General features: G+C 32.4%; 1 protein-coding gene across 1 annotated transcript; it reads left to right on the top strand.

The window, feature by feature from the left end:
• Window positions 1–844: 844 nt before the first annotated feature.
• On the top strand, window positions 845–15,823 carry LOC134701885 (glutamate receptor 4-like). The gene is made up of 14 exons (XM_063562994.1): window positions 845–892; window positions 1,054–1,212; window positions 2,510–2,728; window positions 3,147–3,257; window positions 5,662–5,775; window positions 6,685–6,760; window positions 7,394–7,536; window positions 8,632–8,987; window positions 9,953–10,151; window positions 10,560–10,804; window positions 11,619–11,727; window positions 12,133–12,267; window positions 13,318–13,440; window positions 14,151–15,823. Exons 1-14 carry the CDS (start codon window positions 854–856, stop codon window positions 14,220–14,222), a joined length of 2,100 nt encoding a protein of 699 aa, XP_063419064.1. The 5' UTR covers window positions 845–853; the 3' UTR covers window positions 14,223–15,823.
• Window positions 15,824–17,344: the final 1,521 nt, after the last annotated feature.

Here is a 17,344-nt window from a genome sequence, read left to right as displayed (position 1 = left end):
CTTTGAGTCACGTGTGTATCTACCTATTGACTAAATGTCTGCGTAATATAAGAAATATTGAGCAATTAGGGGGCTCTCACCATTGCCCTGTGCCCTTTGTCCTAAAATTTTGATAATTATTAGCTGAAAAGTGACAATACAAGCCCTCCATAGATATCGAATATGACATAATTCTTGGCAATCCTTCTGATACAACTTTTATATATACAGAGTCTATGATTTACTTAAAAGTTGTGGACATTGAAAGACTAGGGGCGTCTCACCCTCATTTAAGCGGTCTCAGGTAGCTTTTCAGTATATATTTCTTTTATGGGCTTTCCATAAATATTTCTATTTATAATCCTAATTGTTTTCTAGAGTAATCGGTATTTGTTTTTGTTTTTAAGAAAAATCCTGTATAAAAGTACTGTACCTCTTTGATTTTTTTTTTATTGACAACAATCTGTATTACATTTAGACAAATATGCAAATTAGAAAAGGTTTTATATTCGAGAACAACGAGAATTTGCGACAGCTTGAAGAGGTCATGAAACTATCTCCTACGTATCTTATCAGTTCTTTTAACTATAAAAATCATGCTTTTAATGTTAATAAGTGTTATTCTTTTTTTATTTTCAACTTAATTTTGAATATCCAACCGACTGCTAGCAGCCGGTTGGATATTGAATATCGAATATCGAATAACGAACCGGCTGCTAACTTCACACACATCCTTTCACTTTGTATTATTTGCAGTTTCCAAAATCACTCAAAGTATCATACATATACATGAATATGTGCATTTGCACAATATCGAATTCTATTAAACGCAACTCATTTTATTTCATTCTTTTCGTAGATTGCAGAAGTTGGAATGAACAAACATGAATACTTTTATTTGCTGACAACTCTTGTAAGTTTTTATCTGTTTAAAATATCGTAACGAATAATAGCGCTTCTACTTTTCTGTAATTTTACGTCTAATTTGTTTAACATATTTAGTAGTCAAGAGTCGTGTTCGTGTGTTGAATAATTATACATTAATATGTTCTTTTATTATATATTTATTTTTAGGATTTTTCTCGCTTAGATTTTAGACGCTTTATTCATGGGGGCGTTAATCTGACTGGATTTGATATAATTGACCCAAATAACAAGCAGTACAAGCGATTCGTCCGAAAATGGGAAAATGCAAGTACGAATGAATACCGTGGTGCTGGTGGCCAATTGATGGTAATATTTATTTCTGAAAAAGTGAAAAAGTCTGATTGATGTTTTGCCTACTTGTTTCATTGCTTCAAGCATGTTTTTGATTTGACATGCAGTTTCAAATGTACTCAAAATGAGGACGCGTATGTTCTGCAAAAACTTATATTATCATATACTTGTTCGAGCTAAAAGAGTATTTCATCATGCGAGCTCTTCTTCAAAATAATATAAAAAAAATGCATTCAAACGTTAGCTTTAGAAACTATTTTCCAACCAAGGCCTTGATTTGAATTGTATCTATTATATAACATCCATTTAAAATACCATAGAATGTTTTTAGAAAGTTATATATTTGAAGAAGAAAAATTAAAAAGCCATGTATAAAATCTTTAAATGGCAGTTGATTAAGTTTCCCGAAGAACTAGAATATGTATTGCAAAAATATATAAAAATATCATTAAACAAAAAACTTGTTACCAGATATAGACATTTACAAATGAGAAAAACCAATAGAAACAAAATTTGTGAAAATAATACAATATGATATACATGTATTCATACTAGTACTTCTATATTGATATTGTAACAAAGAGCTGTGGTATACTTCCCATTGAAACAACTAACCTTAATTCTTCTTTACGGCGTCCATTATCACTCAACTAGACTACATATTTGTTCAGGGGCCAGCAGAAGGACGCCTCCGGGTGCGGAAGTTTCTCGCTGCATTGATGACCCATTGTTGATGACCCATTGGTGGCTTTAGGCTGTTTGGTCGGGTTGTTTTCTCTTTGACACATTCCCCATTTCAATTCTCAACCTCATTCTGACAGAGTCCAAATGACGTGGACGATCTTACACAATGATCAACAAGTAAAATCACAAAAATACTGAACTTACAGGAAAATCAAATGACAAACCACATCAAAAACAAATGGACAATAACTGTCATAATCCCGACTTGGTACAGGCATTTTCAAATGTAGAAAATAGTGGTTTAAATCTGGTTTTATGGTGCTTAACCTCTCACTGTGTACGACAGTCCCATTAAATTCCGTTATATTTACAATGATGCGAACACATAATCGTATAGTGAGCTACAAAAAGCCCCGATTTAACAAAATATATTAAACCAACAAAGGAAATTCTCACCTTATTATGACAAAAATCAAACAAAACTAACAAATAACATGCAAGCACAATCGCAACAATCACTGAAAGAATGTAAACATCAAAAATGTACAATTGTATTCGCTAGTTCTCGTACAAGAAGGTACATGCATGTTTATATGTAACTATCTAATATTGAACCTTTAATTCATAGTCAGATTCAGCACTTGCAGTTGATTCGTTACAAGTGATAACAGAAACCTTCAGTGAAATGTTATCTAAGGACAAACCCATCTTTCAAGGAAGTTTCCGAAGGGCGTCTGTTTATAATAATTATACAAGACCGGGAATACCTTGTACAAAAATCCATCATTCTGAACCGGAACCCCCACCATGGATGCATGGGCAGGCTATTTTAGATACAATCAAAAAGGTAAGATATCAGTACATCGTTCAAAGGGAGACAATTTGTATTCCCTTGTTTTGTTTTTAAAAATCAATGTTTTGGTCCACCTTTATTTATACGTTTTTTTAGTATTAGGGTTCGATTTTAGTGTAGAGTAATTACGTGGACTGATAAATACATAACCCAAAACGTTGTTTATCCTGACAAATGAAATATACATGTGTAAAAATAATTATGTTCACAAAATCTAACAAAAATAGAAACAGTCTTCACTGACGAGTCTATATAAAACCAAAAGGAAAGGTTTTTTTATTAACTGCCAACAATACCAAGTGATAAACAAATGAACTTCAACACATAACGGGAGGGAGGTCAGCTAGTATATATAATGCTAGCTTTACTTCAAGTGGTTCAAAACGTAACAAAATTTATCTTCATTGACCAGGTAGATTTCCAAGGATTGACAGGCCGTGTGAATTTTACAGAGGATGGATCCCGAAAGAATTATATTATACATGTATTTAGTGTTGGACTCCACCATCAAACTCCAACGAAGGTATACATTAAATTTTGATTAATTATAAAATATTAAACACAATATAAAATTAAGTGGAGCATAAACCTATTAATTATAAAGAATATTTTGAAATATATTTCCTTATACATGTATCAGAAGACGTTGTACCTGCAGAACAGTTAAAACAGTAGAATTATAGGATAAAAGCCTTTTATTTTGAATGGAACGCTTTGGTGTTCGTTGGACCGATCCACCAAATGAAAGTCAGACTTGAATGCACACTTTGTGATATCATCCACGATATTTGATAGGTGATAACATCGAGAAATAATGTGATAATTCCATATCGTTTAACTCCATCAGCCATGTGTATCGCACATAGATACATTAATGTACTAGTATATGCATGTTTACTTCCGTTTCAAAAGTTGAAACTAACAAAAGAAGTACTCGAGGACCAATTGCATAATAAAATTTGTATGGATCAAATACCAGTTTTATAGATGACAAAGGACATGTTGATGTATAATAGCCCCAATCCTGTCAATATTTTATTATCTAATGTAACAGCTCTGAGTTAGACTTATCACCGAGCTGGTAGATACACGATCAACACGATGGGTGTCATATAGGGAGTAGTATCTACTTATCTTTACAGCGCGAACAAGATCCAACCTTGTTATTAGTGGGGTTCGTGATTCGTGTTGCCGATCCTTTAGTTTGCCAAGTTATGTTTTGTAAGATGTCGTCTTTTGGTTTTTCTTTTGGTTTTTTTCCATGACGTTGTCAGTTTTTTCATCGACTTATGAGTTTTAATATTGATTTGACATGTTTTACCTCTCTTTGAAGTGTATAATATGATTTACCTCCTTGCAATTTATGCAACTGGTACCAACGGAAAATGCCAGATCATAAGTTGATGACAAACTGGGAACGCCACGTCAATTTTCCAATTTCATAAACCAGGTTCAAATATACCTTCCACATATACATGTAACTCATCAGTCCTCACTATCAAAACTGTTTTAAAGCCAACTAAATCTGTTGAGGAACATTGTACATGTTAAAATTGAGAATTGAAATTGGAAATGTATCAAAGAGACAACAACCCGACCAAAGAAAAAACAACAGCAGAAGGTCACCAACAGGTCTTCAATGTAACGAGAAATTCCCACACCTGGAGGCGTATTAGCTGGCCCCTAAACAAATATATACCAGTTCAGTGCACGTGATAATGAACGCCATACTAATTTCCAAATTGTACACAACAAACTAAAATTAAAATAGTACAAGACTAACAAAGACCAGCGGCTTCTGACTTGGGACAGGCGCAAAAATGCCTCGGGGTTAAACATGTTTGTGAGATCTCAACCCTCCCCCTATACCTCTAGCCAATGTAGAAAAGTAAACGCATAACAATACGCACATTAAAATTCAGTTAACGAGAAGTCTGAGTCTGATGTCAGAAGATATAACCAAAGAAAATAAACAAAACTACAATAATACATAAATAACAACAGACTACTAGCAGTTAACTGACATGCAAGCTCCAGACTTCAATTGATTGATTGTTGGTTGTGTAACGTCCAGTGGCAAATATTGCATGCATATTCAGGACGAGAACAAGTTCACAATAAATACAATAGGTAGGTTGATACAATAGAGGCCATCTTGGATGATGGCAGGAGAAATTTGGAGAAAAAGGAGGGTATATTGAATAGGGACAGAAATTTTGCTTTGCAGCAGGCCACCTACGGACCCCTCAAAGAGTTGTTGCAAGGGTTCTTAACGTACAAAGAGCGTGGCGCTCTCTTTACACGAGGCATCGGATTTAACGTCCCCCTTTTGACCGGACGTGACTGCGAACTTGATACATCCCGCACAGCCAAACGGACGCCCCACTTCGGCAAGCGTTTTACTGCCGGTCGGGAGAAGACCAAGTGACTATATTTCTATACCCCAGTCACCCTTGGGGATTTGCATACTAAATGTTGCTTATCTTCACGTCAGCTTTATAATATAAATGACTTAGTACTATATTTTCATTTACCATTTTATACTGTTTCACATCTCTCAGACAATGTTGGTGTAAAAACGATTTTATCTTTGAAGTTCTTCATATTTGGCCTTTTGGGTCTTCACAAGCTGACTTAAATGTACGGGTTTGCTCAACGGTTACCTTAAATAGTTTACATCTTTACATCTCTGGTGGTCTCATTGACAAACATACATGTACAACATAATCTTATTTCTATATAAGCAAATTTTTATATGACGGTGTTGGTGTCAATCTGCATACGTATGCAATAAGTTGTATATACTTTGCTTTCAATTTTAAGGAATTTTAAAATCGTTGATAAAAAAGAATCCGGAAAAGCGCTGCAACGTAACACATTTTATTAATTTTTATTTTCTTTGCATTAAAAGTTGCCTAATTTTTCAGATAGGTTCATGGACTCCAGACAATGGATATTCCAGTTTGGACGCAGACACACGACGAGAACCTGTCGGAACCAACTTCACTGACAGTAGTGTGAAAGTTATAACAACAATACTAGTTTGTACTTTTATTAGTCATTGTCATTACATTTATAAGTTTTAAGGTAGTACCTAACACTACAGGGAGATAACTCTGTAAAGTCAGCTAAACGTATCAAGCTTCTCAATGATCAAAATTGGTGTTTGTCAAATTGTTATATAACCAGTGTAATTTTTTTGACAAAACGGTTGGTTAGCATTTTTGAAGTTTTATATTTTTGTAGAAGGGTCAAAGTAAATACTTTGCCAAAACTTTATGAAAATTAAACGAGCCAAATCAATTTTAGTGAACGTGTTGGGTACCACCTTAAGTGCCTCCTTTTTACGGAGTGTGTGTTTTGATTACTTGAAAGGTAAAAATACCAGAAGTCCATTACTAGAGTAATAGACTTCTGTTAATACTAAAATATTCAAAATAATCGTTTAAGAAATTAATTGATTGTATTCATCATTTTTGTTTTGATCTTTGTTTTTAATTCTAACGTCCTGTTTTGTTTTGATTTTTTTCTTCAAATAAAAATTGACTGCTTCCTGGTGCATTCAATTGGCGTTGTTTCTATCACGAATACAATTTGAATTAGATTTTGCATTTACATGTGAATACAAAAATATTTAGATGTAGTATGATTGTCAACTCTCATCAAGAGACCAATTCACACAGAGAATAACAACTAATGTATATGTATAAGTCACAGTATAATAATCAGCATAGCCCATAACGGAAAGTAATCTAGAAACTACCCAAAAATAATAAATGTAAAACAATACAAACGAGGCAGATAACGGCCTAGTTTATGTAAATGTAGATTCTGGGTATAATTATAAACCTTATAGTAAATGTGACGAATTTGCTTGAATCTGATACCGTTTCTTTTACGTAAAAGTCGCAGATACTATTCATATTCTAAGATTGTATATTATGTTTCAGTCAAAACCAATGCTGATGAGAAAAGATCCTGCAAAGATATTAGAATCCAATCTAACAGGAAATGATATTTATGAAGGTAGCCTGGTCAACAATTTACACTATGATCATATTAAGTTTGTTTTTGTTAAATACCCATCATTGTATATGCATGTTTAGTTTTAAAACAGTATCAATCCTGTATGAAAATAAAAACCGAAAGACAACTGATCGAATTAAGAAAAACTGTTTTATTTTTTAGCAATGGGTGAATACATGTATCTTTACTGGTTTACTGTACATTCGACCCTGTTGCCTGTAGGTAGCAAATGATTCAGCATTGACCATTATTTTTTACTAATATTAAATGTATCTATCGAAGATCCGTGTGAGGTTTAAAAACATTAACAAAGCTAGGACATTACAGGCGCATACATTTGTTTTATAGACAACAGAGCAAATTATTTAGCATTTTTATTGTTGATTGCGTTAGGTATTATCTTATGTATAACCGGAGCCAGGCTGTATACATGTAAACCCCCTTTTTTGGGCCATTAGAGTACATACAAAATGTATTTGCTGTACATGTCAGTACACACGCACAAACACATTGTCGATTTTCTTCGAGTAATTATTTGACGACTTCTTCATATTACAAACAGTTCATTCAAACAAATATTGTCAACATATTTGAAACAAATATTGTAAACATATTTGTTGTTCTTTTTCATAGGATTTGTTCCCGATTTTGCCAAACTATTATCTGATAGAATAGGATTTCAGTACAAAATAAAAGAAGTTACCGACGGAAACTATGGACGTGAAAATGCTATAACAAAAGAATGGGATGGTATGGTGAAAGAACTTATCGATGGTGTAAGGAAAACAATGTTAATATCATAGGAAGTACACCACTAATTAATGGCCCCATTGCTTTCTATGTTAAATTCCTCAATTTCGAGTGGTCACAGCTCTTTTATCTTAAGTTCAAATAAAGTGTCAATTATTGCATGTCAAAGCAACACCTGCTGGTGTCCTGTACTGAAAAAATCAACATACCTTACATGGCATATAAGAAAGAACTAGTTCCCAGAACTTCGGATGTACCAAAACAGGTACTTCAGATCTGACAAAAAGGCTAAATGTACCCTCCTTTTTAAATTTCATGCCATTTTTTTACTATTCAAATTTATCAGTCAAAAACTGTTCTACAATGATCACCAGTCGTGCAGCTTTCATTTGATACCAAAATTAATAAAATACTTTAAATATTTTGAAAATTATGTCCATGCGTAGGAACTATTTTGTGTTAAATATGTACTACTTTCTGGTATGTGCTTTCTGGCCGGGCCTGAATTAGTGGTGTTACACCTATATACCGTTTGATTTAAAAGTGTTACCATATTGTTGTAAGATTGATGATGTTATTGAATTTCATATCATTCAGAAATAACCTACTAGCAAGCTATTTAGTAAAGTAAACAACAATAAAGACAGACATGTTTGAACCACTGAAAGCATTTTTGAAATATAATCAATAGTTGAGCTATTCCGTTGCAATAAAACAAATATTCAGTCTCTAAAATTTCAAATTTAACGCGATTCATTAGGTAATGATAGAAGAAAGCAACAAACATAAACAATACAAAAAAATGGAGGCCTACAGTAGCTTACAGACATTGAGTTCAGATTCATAAACTAAAGGTCACGATCTAACAGATTTGTTAATAAAATAATGTGGGTATATGGAACTGGATATGAATATAAAAAATGTATATTTTTACAATTTGCCAAACAAGTTTGAAGTAATTTCAGACGTTAAACATGACATGTTTGTAGTAAATGCCTTAAAAAAAACTATAGAACAAAAACCCTTACAAAGTAACGTGTTTGTAGGAGAACATTCTTGATAATTCGATTCAGTGTATATGATTCTAGGCTGTGTTTCATTGCTGCTGTTTATTTTTACAGACTGCTGATATGGCTCTAGCGGATTTTACAATAACATATGACAGGGAAAGGGTTGTAGACTTTACAAAACCGTTTATGGAAGTAGGAATATCAATAATGATTAAAAAACCAGAAATAGAAAAACCTGGAGTCTTTTCATTCATGAAGCCATTCAATTTTAAGATCTGGATCTTTATTATGCTAGCATACGGATCTGTCAGTATTGGATTATTTCTTGTAAGCAGATTTAGTCCATACGAATGGACAAAAGTGAAAGGGGAAAAAGACCCACAATTAAACGAAGAATTTTCAATGTTGAATTCTTTTTGGTTTTCTACAGGAGCGTTAATGTTACAAGGAAGTGACTCTTGTCCAAGGTACGGTTCACCTGTTTAATAAATGTTGAGTAGCTTATATTGGTTACACAACATGATTAGACAAGCTTAAATACGTATATGCACAATTATTCAATCTACATATATACAAATCTTGTTTTAGTGAGATTTATTGGGTGTGTCAAATAATAGTGACAAAGGAGAAATGTTTCAAATTTTGTACTCCGTTCTGTTATCGAAATTTGATTATCTTGAGATCACATGGTGATAGGCCTTACGATTAAATTAAAAAATAAAAAGTATACATTGTCTATGAACTTCCCGATACCTGTAAAACATCTCCTCTGCAATACTTGAAACATATATACTGATAATCTCCTGGGTGACTGGGAAATAGAGCTGTGGTCACCATAGGTCCCAAAGTCAATACAATCCGAGTTTCCAAAGTGTGTGTCCCTTTGTCTCTGCGGGATGTATCAAGTACAGAGACACCTATGTTCATAATTGGGACGTATAACCGTATGCCTATTACGGAGATACTGTCACACTCTCTGCACGTTAATTACCAACGAAACAACTCATCCCGTTCGGCCTCAATTATAACACATAACTATTGTATTTATTGTAAACAAAAATGTTTGCCACTCTAGCAACCAACAATAACCAATCAGTATACACCGATACATTAATATTTGCGTTTCAATATGTAATTTTATTCAGACTGCATTCCTATAAAATAGCATTGGGGAATACATCATAATTGTCTTCAGATATGTAACCTTTGAGAATCAAATGATGAATCAATGCCTTAATAAACTTTAAAAAAAACTGTTTGGCATATTGGCAGGCTATTTTTTAATAAAGGATTATATTGTCACAGTTCTTCCTGTTTTGGGGAGATAAGGAAATAAAAATAACTAGTAGCATAGTTTGTTTTTTAAAAAAAAATTAAAGTCTTTTGCTTATTTGACATAGTATTTCTTATGTTTTGGTTTGATTGTTTACAGGTCAATATCAGGACGAGTGATTGGAACTGTATGGTGGTTCTTTGTATTGATAATAATTTCATCATATACAGCCAATTTAGCTGCTTTCCTTACCATTGAACGTATGGTTGCACCAATAGAAACAGTGGACGACCTAGCAAAACAAACACAAATTAAATACGGATGCGTTAATTCAGGAACAACACGAGAGTTTTTTGCGGTAAATTAATAATAATTCAGAAACCCTTTATGCAAATTAATAAAATTACCTTTAATAATAAAAAAACCAAATGCAAATGTTTGTATAAACGCTTTGTTTGCTCAAAAGGATTTTTCATCGATACATTTGCGATGAGGAACTTCATCTGAACATTAATATGTATATATATAACATCATTATGATCACATTCTCAAAAACTACCAATACTTACATAAAGTGTTTAATATGGCGTACGTATATGTTTTGGACAATTACAGTTTTTATAAATAAATTTGAGATTTTGTTAACGTTGGTTAGTTGTTATTTTTAAAATAAAGTGCCGGGACAATAACTTTCAGATTTAGTCCTTACAATGTAATGCATGCTTATAAAATGTTAACAATTATGTAATTTTTAACATATTTGCAGGGTTCACTTGTCCCTATTTATCAAACAATGTGGAATTTTATGATGTCGAATCCTCACAATATGTGCAACACGACAAGTGAGGGCATAGAAAGAGTGCGCAGTTCTAAAGGAAAATACGCTTTCCTTGTAGAAAGTAATATAATAGAATACGAAAACAGTGTGGAGCCATGTGACACTTTTAAAGTTGATAGAAATCTCAATACAAAAGGATTTGGTGTAGCCACTCCGAAATATTCACCCTTACGGTAGGTTTAACATTTAAAAAAGTAAAATAACTAAAAAATTGAAATTCGAGGAAATTTTAAAAGGAGAGTCCATAATCATATGGCAACATAAATAGTTCAATACCATTAACGGTACCCATTTAACTGCACCAGATGTGCATTTCGACGACACATGTCTCTTCAGTGATGCTCGTGGCACACCAACTAAAAGATACCAACTGTCATATTCCTGACTTGGTACAGCCAGTTCCATATGTAGAAATGTTTACATTAATATTTCACATTCGAAATACATGTAGTCATTCAATAATAAATTTCTGTTGTGTCAATAATATACCTGGCACTATATGTTATTGACAAATTACAATTAAATTCTGATGTATTGTTTTATCTATGGCTGAAATATGGAAATGTTACTAGAACCTCTCCCGTGCTGAAAGATAACTTATTTTAAAGGAACAACGCTAGAAGTGCTGTAATGTTAAATACATGCACGTAGTCAAGTCCAACTTCAGTGAAGAAAATTAAGCCAGTTCACCGTTATGCGGAAATATAATGCTCCAAGCATGCAACTACTCTTTCAAGTGCATTTAGAAAACAGATAATTTTTCATTTCTTTATCATGAAAACTTTCCATTTATGAGAGTTACTCATAAATATGAAGATAAGGCATGGGGATGTGGTATCACTGCCAATGAAAAATGCTATCCACTGGTTTTTGAATGGAGTGTATGTAAGCAATAATAGTATGATATACATTTTTACATGACACTATGCACAACTAGCACATACTAATCGTTTAAATTAGTGAATAATCTTTTTATTGTCTTTCTAGCGATGTTCTAAATCTTCATGTATTAGAACTAACTGAAGATAGTACTTTGATAAAACTGAGAAATAAATGGTGGACTGATCGAAGTCAGTGCGCACCTAATGGTGGCAAGGTAAGTTCCAAAATCAATGCTCAATAAAACTCGAGGAATATTGATTTTTTTTTATGATATATTGAAGAGAAATATAATGTTTTTACAAAGAACATGCATATAAACATTTTCAGTTGTTCAGGATTGATTTTGAAAGAAGCCCATAAATAAAGCCAACAGTAGTGTGCCGCTGTTCGAGTCATAAATCGATTGAGAGAAAACAAATCCGCGTTGCAAACTACGTAAACATCAACTATATGAGTAAACATATTTTATATATATCATGTATAGTGTGAGCTTTGAACAGAAGATTGTTTATACTGAAGAAAACAGAGTTTTGTTTATTAATTCGTTTTAGACGTGTATTTCTATGATTCGCAAAAAACGTTAGACTATTGTAAACATTATTATTCTTTACATTTTCAGGACACTTCAAGAAAGAATTCATTATCATTAAGTAATGTTGCTGGAGTATTTTATATTCTTATCTGTGGATTAGTAGTAGCAGTTATATATGGTGCTTTGTCATTCATTATCCTAAAAGTACGACTAATACCCATAGTAAGTATGTCATAAAACATCGCTATTTTCTACGTTTGCGTGTTGCATCAATAGTTTGCAGTGTTCGTTTTCTACATAAGGAAATGCCTGCACCAATGCAATGAATTGAAACCAAATATTCGTTGCACATTCTACATATTTTGTTTAATTTCTAACGGACCTTTTTGGAACGCATAATATACCTTAAATGAATAATGTGAACAAGGTTATTTTTCTACAAAAGAAAATGCATGTACCAAGTCAGGAATTTGAGATTTGTTATTCATTTGTGTTAATATGTGTATCACCATTTGATTTTGCCATTTGATTAGGGAGTTCTCCTCGGAGTTCAGTATTATTGTGATTTTACTTTAACAATTATGAAACAGTATAGTTTATCAAATGTCTATCATACTTAATTGGTATATATATTTGCGAACTTTTTCAATCCCACCTTTCCGTGTCAGGTAGCTCATGGGTTCAAACCGCAGCCGGATTAAAATTAAGACTTTAAAATTGATTTATACTTTCTCCGCTTAACACGCAGCAGTAAACAAAAAAATAAAGACCATTCGATTCGGAGTCAATAAAACGTATCGTGTAGCTTGACTAGTAGTTTTCTATGCATTTTTCTTGAGTACTCTTATTTGTCTTTTTCTTTTTTAGCCATGGCGTTATCAATTAATTTTCGATTTAAGAGTTTGAATTATCCTCTGATATCTTTCGCCCCTCTTTTACATGTCTTCTTGAGAGCCGCAACTGTAGCACTATAAAGTTTCGGCAAAAAGTGTATGTCTAGTACTTAAAAGCCCAAATATTCATTTCGTATTTATATTATTCGTTCTGAATACTAGTATATTTGATTTTTCCGTTGCAGTTTACAACCATTTTCATCTTCAACATCAATTCTCATGTAAAGGTTTTTGACAATTTGGATTCCAGATGAATTTTTACGTTAAATGAGCAAAATAATTAAACACTTTCGCATATGTGTGGTTGAACAGGAAATGTTCGTAAATTGTATAAATTACGAAGCTGTAATCATGTTTTATATATTACAAAACTTTTTAGACAAGTTATGCAAAAGCTATGACATCATCAACAGCCGCCTTAGAAAATGATAAAGGGAATGGTAGCCTTAGTGAATATGCAATAAATAATGGTCATTCTCATTCGGATAGAGACGTTAAAACGGTAAGTAAAAAGTACATCCATCTATACCTTTTTATATCTAGCACTTTTAAAGTTATTTTTTATTACTTCGGCAATTAAAATCTTTTTATTTTTTTTCGCTTGGTGTTTTGATCTTAAGTTTACTTACTTGCCTGATGTGCTGTAGTCCTTGGACCACATACTCAATATCTTGCTCTGGAATCAAACGGTTGTATTTTTTACATTATTTTTCTTCTACAAACATCAACAATATTTAGTCGTAGCTGTTTGCTCGAAGGCAGACTAAAAACATTCTAGTTATGGACATACGTCCTTGATGGGTTGTTAAATAATTGAAAACTTAGATTGTAACAATCTTATTGCACCAGTAGTATTTTCCACAATCAGGGTTTCTTTAGGCCAAGACAAACGACAAATCATGAATCATTCAAACTGTGAAGAAGTTATAAAATCAAACTGGATCTTACAGTAAATAGAACAAACATGTAAAGGAAGCAGAGATATGCACGAGAAAGATGTACTCCTAAATCGTGAATAATTTCCAAAATTATACCACAATAAAGTTCAGTAAAAAATACCCATATTTGCAACTATTGCTTTTAACAAAACATTCATGATTTTGAATCAATGAAATGTGTGTATGTCTAATGTCACGTTCTAGTATACAATAATGTGTATTAATATATGCAATGTGTGCTAAAGTAATGCAACATTTAATCTATATATTACAGTATACATATAATCCACCTCCGATGATTGGATTTGAAGCCTTCCAGCAACCACAGGAACATTCTGATGTGTGATATTCTGGGATATGAAGATTTTAACTTTTTCATATTCAGATGCTATTTATATTGAAACATGACAGAATGAAACTTGAGCATTAAAAAGAGTAGATCAGTGAATAGGACAGTAGATGTCTTGTATACAAAAACAGATACATGAGACATGCTAGAATGAATGATTAAGAGTAATAGCTTGTACTTCATCACAAATGATCTGCTAAATGTGTTTATCGTCCAGATTTCTGGACATACATGTTCCTATTGCTGCGCTTTCCGCTTCTCAAAACAACATCATAAACATACTGCTTGTTTAACAGTATCGATTTCAATTAGACTTTAAAATTCTGGAAACTTAACCAGATTGGTGGAAAGTAGTTGAATTGACGGAAGTGTTAAGCAGATAACGATTGGTTTCAAAACACAACTAAAGTTAAAAACAGTTCACAGTGTGCATAATTAAAGTCTTTTATTATTTTACTCTGTAGTCGAAAAAAATGTTTAGAGTTACCTCCCTTTGTACGTTTTATATTAAAGGAAATAGCAAACAATCCATAACAAGTTAGAAAATTGGCACAACTTGTCGGATGCTTCTTTATAAGACATGTGTTTGTTTTAAAATGTGTCGGTACTACATTTTTCAAATAAGAGCAAACACACACGAAGATTTCTAGAAGTAAACAAACAAACGAAATGTACATGTTCATTTAGATTTGATAGTCAAATTGTATATTAAATAGCGAAAATCTTTTCGAAATTATAACTGGTGTACACCGTTTTCGGCATTTATGCTCGATTATGAATCAATTATGGCATTGTAATTGTTCTCATATTTGTCTTATTCACAATATCAAAAGATTGAAATAATAAGTCCAATGATTTTTTTTTATTAAAGTGACACCTGGTTTATTTTTTTGCGTCCACAGTGCTTTTCTGGCATTACCTTCTCCAGAGACGCACAAACACAAACATTTCATTTAAATAAGTAAAATGCCACAACACAACAGATGAGAGCATAATTTTTGAAATGTAATAGTTGATACAAATATAGATGCACCATGAATACTAGTATCAAATCATGTTTGAAGTGTTTGTTTATCTAGTTTAATATTTAGTGGATTTTTGTGTGACAAAACATGAAAAGAACTTGAAAAAAACATAGTATATCTCTGTATATATTTCTTTCCGCCATTGATACTTACACTCGTATTTATAAAATTTAATGATTACTAAATATTTATTAGTCCAGATTTTAGAGAAATAATCAAGAACCATTTTTTTCACAATAACATGTATCTATAATACTAAAATTACGAGGTCCAATTTGTCAGCCGTCATCACGTAAAAACGAAGAATCAAAGAATTCAACTTTATATATAACTAACTTAGTACAAAGGTGTAGATTTAAAATTACACCACTCCAGGCCCTTTTGTTTTCCACGTAATTAATGTTGCCTATAATTAAGAAGTTCCGGGTCGAGTCCGATACCGATATCAATAGTATATTCACCTGTTACCTATTACCTTATCTGTACGTTCCGCATCTGACAGGCGCACCAACAAACGGTGTATTCAGGATTAATATGCTATTTACACGGGTCATAATCACAGGGTTGACACTACTAAATTGTTATCTATTGTAGTATTTTAATCAGTAAGACTTTCTAAGATACCAATTCGATTACTAAAAATCTGGACTTGAAATAAGGCATATAGGTACAGTTTTCAATTTGCACCACCAAACGGTGTATTTTATAGGATTTTGCTATATACACGGGTCATAATCACAGGGTCAAATTGTTCCCTATTGTGTAGTATTTTAATCAGTAAGACTTCCTAAGATAACAATAAGAATACTGAAAATTTGGACTTGAAATAAGGCGTATAGGTACAGTTTCAATTTGTTAGCGGACATGACGTAAAACAGCGAATATAAGAATTCAACTTTAATTATGAATAATATAGGACAATGCTCATGATTAAAAGATACTCCATTCCAGGACCTTTTGTTTTCCAAATAATTAATATTACCAATAATTGATAAGTTCCAGGTCGACGGGTTCAAACAGAAAAGCAGAGAAAACTGTGTATCTTATAATCGGTATGACTTAATCAGATGACAATACAAATACTAAAATAAAGCTTACGCATTGTTTTATACTTTAATTCAGTCACGGGACCCGCGATATCACGGGTGTGTTCTAGTGTTATATTAAACATAGCGGGTCATAATTTAATCATTTGAGACATTCTAAATCATTTCTTCTCGTTTCGTTATACTCCACAAAAAAAGCAGCGAAGCCATGCCTAGTTTGTAATCGAAATTCTATAGTCTACATGGCCATTACAGATGACATTTTAATACAATAGACTTTGTTTTGAATATTTTTCACTTTGATCGAATTACAAGATTTGAACATCGGTAAACTACCATTATCGCCTTTTTATCAATGTATCAATTCACTTATGATGCCTTCATTTGTCGTGAGTTTAAAAGTTTTTGTACAATACATTTTGATGACATTATCAATTTAATTATGATATTAAATTGTTTTACCATTGTCTGAACTTTCTTTTTGATTAACTTATGATAAGAAAAACATGACATTCTTCTTCACTATAATTTTGAAAACAATTTGATTTGTTGGGTAATTACTTTATTCGCTTTTTTAAGTGATAATTTTGAAAATAGTTTGGTGTATTTTATAGATGAGGGTATTTCTGATTGGCCATTCGTTGACATTAACATTGCAATTGATTTTATATTTGTAGTCTCTGGAAGATAGCTGATACCACATCTCCTAATTTTTATCTTGTGCCCTGATTCTTAGTCCTTTGTCGTTATTTGCATCTTGTGCTCTGATTCTTAATCCTCTGTTGTTATTTGCGTTCAAAAAATTTACCATGGTCAAATACCGATCCTATAATAAAATCCGTCTTTTAAATGCAAATTTGAGCTTTGTCCGATATTAGTTTTTTGCTTTTGTTTTATCACTTAATTTTCATGGCTTAAGAGAAGCGTAAAACAGACCAGACAATCGAAGTAACAACACGTCAGACCATCAAAGTTACCACACGTTTTCTCTTTGACATAAGCTAAAACCGTTTGAGTTTTAATGAAGCTATTTATTTTGGATGTCTAT

Source organism: Mytilus trossulus, unplaced genomic scaffold (assembly GCF_036588685.1).
Source record: "Mytilus trossulus isolate FHL-02 unplaced genomic scaffold, PNRI_Mtr1.1.1.hap1 h1tg000360l__unscaffolded, whole genome shotgun sequence".
In the NCBI taxonomy this organism is placed as follows: Eukaryota; Metazoa; Mollusca; class Bivalvia; order Mytilida; family Mytilidae; genus Mytilus; species Mytilus trossulus.
This window is presented reverse-complemented; position numbering and strand designations above follow the sequence as displayed.